This window comes from Trachypithecus francoisi, unplaced genomic scaffold (assembly GCF_009764315.1).
Source record: "Trachypithecus francoisi isolate TF-2019V2 unplaced genomic scaffold, Tfra_2.0 Lachesis_group17, whole genome shotgun sequence".
Lineage (NCBI taxonomy): Eukaryota > Metazoa > Chordata > Mammalia > Primates > Cercopithecidae > Trachypithecus > Trachypithecus francoisi.
The window spans coordinates 4,982,677-4,989,058 of record NW_022681462.1 but is presented as its reverse complement, the minus strand read 5'-3'; the positions used below and the strand labels follow the sequence as shown (position 1 = coordinate 4,989,058).

At 50.0% G+C, this 6,382-nt stretch overlaps 1 protein-coding gene across 2 annotated transcripts in view; it reads left to right on the top strand.

Annotated features, from left to right (window-relative positions):
* The first annotated feature begins 605 nt into the window (after positions 1 to 605).
* TBC1D8 (TBC1 domain family member 8) overlaps positions 606 to 6,382 on the top strand; it is a 133,946-nt gene continuing 128,169 nt past the window's right edge. The window contains exon 1 of one of the 2 annotated variants that reach the window (XM_033239049.1): positions 606 to 935. In XM_033239049.1, coding sequence (XP_033094940.1) covers positions 809 to 935 — 127 coding nt within the window. In that variant the 5' untranslated portion in view covers positions 606 to 808. The remainder of the gene's footprint in view (positions 936 to 6,382) is intronic. The other variant, XM_033239048.1, reaches the window with a different exon arrangement.

Genomic DNA, 6,382 nt, shown 5'->3' with positions numbered 1-6,382 from the left:
CAAAGGTTTTATTTCTAGGCAGGGCACCGACCGTGGTGGCCCTACTATCGGTACCACCAGGTCCCTCGAGGGACGTCCTGAGCTGAGTCCGGTCTGATGCTTTCTTTAGGATCCCAAATATCGCTGCCGCCTCCGCAGCGCCGTCGGATCCCTGGGGAGAGCATCCAAAATGTGAACCAAGTATTAAAAACATTGGAACATAACTGTTTTTAATTCTTATGCTATTTCTTGGTTATTTGTAATTTTTGTTGCTGTTGCTATTTTAAACCCAGCGCACTCAGGTTTTCTGGCATGCATTCTGCCCCCCGCCCCCTATGAGAAATGCCCTCGGTGGGGCAACCTGCAGCTGCGAGAAGAAGGCTTTTTCCGTGTTCCTCCTCCACGTCTCAGGTGGAGGTCATGGACCGCGGCTCTCCCGAGTTCGCCTTGGGAGCGCGGCGGGGCGGGAGGGAGGGAGCCTGGCGCAGGATTAGACTTCCTCCCTCCACTCCGGAACTGCGCGCCCGAGCGCCTGGGACGCGGAAACCCGGAGGCGCCGCGGGAGCCGCGGGGTGGGGGCGCTCGGGGGCGGGGCCGGGGGCGGGGCCGGGGGCGGGTGCGGGGCGGGGCCACGTGAGGGCTGCGCTGGGTGCGCGGGGCGAGCTGCGCCGGCTGCGCCCGGCGGGTTCTCAGAGCGCTGGGCACCGGCCGGGCTGTGGTCCTCGCGCGCCGCCGCCGCCGCTGCCGCCTCTCGAGCGGGCTCGGCTCACAGCGACCGTCGGCCGGGGAGATGTGAGCGGGGGCCGGCGGGCGCGGCCGGACCGCCGTGATGTGGCTCAAGCCCGAGGAGGTGCTGCTGAAGAACGCGCTGAAGCTTTGGGTGACCCAGAAGAGCAGCTGCTACTTCATCCTGCAGCGGCGCCGCGGGCACGGCGAGGGGGGCGGCCGCCTCACCGGTAAGTGGCGCGCTGGGGCGGGCGCGGCGGCCGGGCCCGGGGCCTCGTACCCCTCCGGGCCCGCGGCCCCCAGTCCCGGGCTGCGTCGCCAGAGGTGATTTCTTGGGAGGCGCGGGGCCCGGACGGCCCTGCCGCGGGCTTGTTTTCCTTTTTTCTGCATTTCTCCCGCGGGTTCCCGTCGAGGTGGTGTTAGAGGGGCTCCCGGGCGCGGGCGTTTTCCGGGCGAGGCAGGTGTCTTCGCCGCCTGGCCCGGTGAGCCGGAGGCCAGACTCGGCTTGGGAATCCAACGAGAAACGCCGGCTGGAGCGGGGCCGCCCTGGAGCAGCGCGGCTGCTGTGCGGGGCCAGGTGATAGGGGGGTGCGCGGGGCCGGCCGGGACTGGGCCATCTGGAGGCGCCGGAGGCTCCAGGTGGTGTCGCGGCTGGGGGCGCGCGGTGATGCGCGCCGGGCGCAGCTCTGGAGGCCGCGGTGAGCGGGAACTGTCTCCGCGCCAGAGGGGAAACCGAGGGTGGGCGAGTCGCAAGCTCGTGATCTTAGTAGAAAAATTGAACAGGTCAGTTTTTTCCTGTCTTTCAGTGTCTTACGAGGAATGGTAGGAAAAAAACCTCAGGCTCGTAAAGTTGATGAAAAAGACAAAGCATTTGTTTTCTAAAAGTTACAATCCAAAGCTCTTTGAAATCTTGACGCTAGCTTACAGTAGCTAGGACACCTGTTTAAACAGGTCAGTGAAGGAACAATTGGACTTTCATTTGTATCTAGGAGACTTATATGATTTTTCTTTACGATTTTGGAATCTGAATAAAAGGGACCTTAGATCTCCTGTCTCGTTCCTGTTCTACTAAGAAGAAGACAGAGACCAGAGAAGTCAAAGGATCTAGGTTAGGTCCTGGGGGTAGTGGTTGGCGGATTTTTCTGCTCTCAGACCAGTCTAGGGAAGGCGCTTCTGAGGTTGAGTCTGGTAGGAGATGTACGTACTAACACGCCTGGAAACCACAGAACAAAGTGCAAAGGGACTGGTTTTTGCTGGACTTTAGCTTCTGAGAAAGCTGGCAGTTGGTTTTGTTAGAGGAGGGCCGACTTACACGGAGATCGGGTGAGTGGGTGGGAGTTGGCAGGACGCTGCATGGAGGGAGCTGTAGGCAGCTGAGGGTTCCCCATGGAAGGGGCAGAGGGTAGTTAGGATTCTGAATGGAGGCAGATAGGTGTAGGGTGCTTTGGTAACCAGTGGTACTGTTGAGTGGCAACAGGGACTCAACTTGGGCAACTTGGGTGGCACGTGGGCCTGCTCCGGGAGCTGTTTTGAGCTTTGAGGGAGGGAGTTGTGCAGGAGACAGGGGCCACAGTGGCCTTGTTGGGCCCCATGAGGCACCGTGGTGCTTAGTGCCCAGGCTCTCAGGAAATGGAGGTAGGTGGTGCCCTGGGAAGAGGCATCAGAGGCGAAGAGGCAGGAATTTGTCGTCCCTCCTTTTCTTTGAGGGCAGTGTATCTTTATTTGTGGTGCATTTAGCAGTGTTCCTGGTCTATAAATGTTTCATTTAGTGGACAGTGAGGACAAGGCCTGAGGATTTGTGAAGTGAGAAGCATAAGGACAGTTTATCCCATAAACACTCATTCATTCACTTAGTTCTGTGCACATATGTAGGATACTCTGTTCGCTGCTGTGGAAAGAGGCGGGAGAGCAGGCGGTGAGGGCCGGCTACCTTCCCGATTCACCATCTAGTTCGTGGGTGAGATGGGTCCAGATACGGAGGGCAGAGCTGGCCCTTAGGATGCCTGGTCTGGCTTCAAGCCCGCTTCCTGTCCAGAGGGTTTCTGACTCTGTTGTCCAGAGTCTCTCTGTGATGAACTCAGTGAATTCCCTCCCTGTTTCATTCCCAGGTCAAGCAGGTCCCATGTTTGTTACTGTACCTGTGGCTTTGGCATTCTTTGGTATTTACTTTGGTTTGGACTTACTGTGAATGTGCAGAATTTTCTTATGCTTAAGGGCAACAAGATCAACCATAAAGGAGGAAAAGTCTACAGAAAGACAGAGGACACTTGATGTATTTCTTGGAGACCCTGTTGATTGGGAAGGGTGACATCTGCAGCCAGACACTTGACCTTTGAGCATTTCACTGGGAAGCCAGTGCGGATGAAGCGGTGCTGACCTGCCCCGTGTACTGTGGGGAGCTGGTCTTCATGGGGCCACTTAGAATTGTAAAGTCAAGACCTATGGAAAACAGGGCAGCTCTGTGGTGGTGGCGGGGTTTGGAAAATGTGGAATTCTGATGTGGCAGATTTTTAGCAATTTAAGAGTTTAAAACCTAGATTGAGTTTATGAAAGGAATGGGGGCTCCAGTGATACGCATTCTGGCAGGTTGTAGACTTTTGTTTGGAGGGAAGCAAGCAGTGGTGGCCTAAGGGGGATTGGAAGTAAAATGTAAGAGAGCAGTGATCAATAAACGTCTCTTTTCCTTTATTGTGATGCTGAATTTGTATTAATAGCAGTCTAGACAGAGGAGATCGGGTGGTGGAAGTAATCTGAATTGCCTAGCTTCAGAAATACTATCCGCTTTTGTTTCCTTGAGGATTAAAATCGACCCTCCTGCTTATATACATGCATATACATGCTCTCTCTCTTTCTCTCTCCCTCTCTTCACATCTCTAGGTTTATTTTTCTCCGTAGTTCCTTCTCACTTTCTCATACAATATACCAGTTTATTTGTTTCAATGCTAAATTTCCTGTTCTACGAGGACAGGTATTTATTTACCTGTAGTAGTGCCCAGCATATTTGCTCAGGAAACATTTGTAGGACCAATGGATGGGTGACTATATGCATGGATGATGGATCCCACTTTTTTCCTAAAAGTTGGGTGGGAGTAGAGGCCCAGCGTTTTGGACTGATTGCCTGGAACAGGAACATCCCCTGTCTCTTCTCAGCTTCCTGTTTACCTGGCAATCTGACCATTATGGAAAGCTGGAGGGGTGTGGGTGGGAAACACAGTAGTTTCCTCCGGTCTTTTTTTTTTTTTGTAGCTCCCTCTTTTGAGGGGGGCGGATCGTCACACTAACTTCTCTGGTGGCCAGAAAGGGCGGGTGCAGATGTGGCTGCCATTGTTAACCTCTTGGGCTCTGAGCACTGCTAGGGAGGTGCCCATCTTTTCCTCAGGTTAGAGCATAGCATGGCGGAATTCGGGATTATGAGATGTTTCCGAACTTCTGCTTGCAGAAGTGATTTTGCTACTCTGGAAAGGAAGTAAAGTTATACAGCCTTCACTTTGATACAGTCTCCAGCCACTTGTAACAAGTTCAGCCAGCTCTGGGAAAACAAAGAGCCTGAGATGTTAGCATGTGGGAAAGAGACTGCAGAGAAAGAATACACAACATCGCTGCCCCCTCTCCCAGGGTCTCTGAAGCACTTCAAGTAAGTGGGATAATAAGGAACTTAAATAGCTCAAGAGCAAAAAACCTAATAACTGGATTGAAAAATGAGCAAAAGACGTTAATAGACATTTTTTCAGAAGAAGACATACAAATGGCTAGCTTCAGAAATACTATCCGCTTTTGTTTCCTTGAGGATTAAAATCGACCCTCCTGCTTATATACATGCATATACATGCTCTCTCTCTCTCTCCCTCTCTTCACATCTCCAGGTTTATTTTTCTCCGTAGTTCCTTCTCACTTTCTCATACAATTCAGATTACTTCAACCACCAGGTACATCAAACATGCCCGGCATCACTAATCATCAGGGAAAGGCACGTCAAAACCATAAGGAAATACCGCACTCCCGTTAGAATGGCTATTACTTGTTTATTTAATTAATGTTTTTCTTAGAATGGCTATTATTGAAAAGACAAAGGAAAGACGGATTGATGAGGATATGGAGAAAAGGGAACGCTCGCACACTTGGTAGGATTGTAAGTTAATATAGCCACTATGGCGAACAGTATGGAGGATCTTCAAAAAACTGAAAATGGAACTGCCGCATGATCCTGCAGTCCTGCTACTGGGTATATATTCAAAGAAAATGGAATCAGTATGTTGAAGAGATACCTGCATTCCTGTGTTTACTGCATCACTATTTACAATACCCAAGAGACGGAATCGACCTAAGTGTCCAACGACATAAATAAAGAAAATGTGAGATATATACAACAGAACAGTATTCAACTATACAAAAGAATGAAATCCTATCATTTGTGACAACATGGTCTCAAACTCTTGACCTTAAGCAGTCCTCCCTCCTTGGCCTCGGCCTCTCAAAGCACTGGGATTACAGGTGTGAGCCACCGTGCCTGGCATATTTGCAACAACATAGGTGAACCTGGAGCAGGACATCGTGTTAAGTGAAATAAGCCAGGCACAGAAAGACAAATACTGCATGATCCCACTTATATGTGTAATCTTAAAAAAAAAGTTGGTGTTATAAAAGCAGAGAGTAGAACAGTGGTTACCAGGATGGGAGAAGATGGATGGGGAGAGGTTGGTCAACAGGTACAGAGTTACAGTTAGATAAGAGAAGTAAGTTCTGCTGTTTTTTTGCACAGTAGGGTGACTGTGGTGGTACTGTATATTACAGAATAGCTACGAGAATGAGAAACTTTTGAATGTTCTCCCCACAAAGAAATGATAACTGTATGAGGTGATGGATATGCTAACTACCCGAACTGGATAATTATATAACATGAGTATTGAAACATCAAATTGTACCCCATAAATATGTACAGTTTTTTTTTTTTTTGAGACAGAGTCTGGCTCTGTCGCCCAGGCTGGAGTGCAGTGGCCAGATCTCAGCTCACTGCAAGCTCCGCCTCCCAGGTTCACGCCATTCTCCTGCCTCCGCCTCCCAAGTGGCTGGGACTACAGGCGCCCGCCTCGTCGCCCGGCTAGTTTTTTGTATTCTTTAGTAGAGACGGGGTTTCACCGTATTAGCCAGGATGGTCTCGATCTCCTGACCTTGTGATCCACCCGTCTCGGCCTCCCAAAGTGCTGGGATTACAGGCTTGAGCCACCGCGCCCGGCCAAATATGTACAGTTACAGTGTGACAATTGAAAAATAATGAGTGGGATAAATCTTACTCTAAAGACCAAATACCATTAGGAGATATACCTAATGTAAATGATGAGTTAATGGGTGCAGCACACCAACATGGCACATGTATATATATGTAACAAACCTGCACGTTATGCACATGTACCCTAGAACTTAAAGTACAATACAAAAGAAGAAAAAGACCAAATATCACCACCCAGCTGTGTCCTCTGAAGGATTTGATTTTTCAGTGTTTTATTGCATGTATTCCTGTATAATCTTGCAATTATTTTCCTAAATTGACTTACAATTTAAAAGTTGTAATTTGAAAAAATATTGATGTTTTCTGCTTTGCAACGTGGTTACCTTAAGCCCCCGTTCCTGTCATTGCATTTGTAGTAGTGATAGGCTAATTCCCTAAACAGTTAGAGTG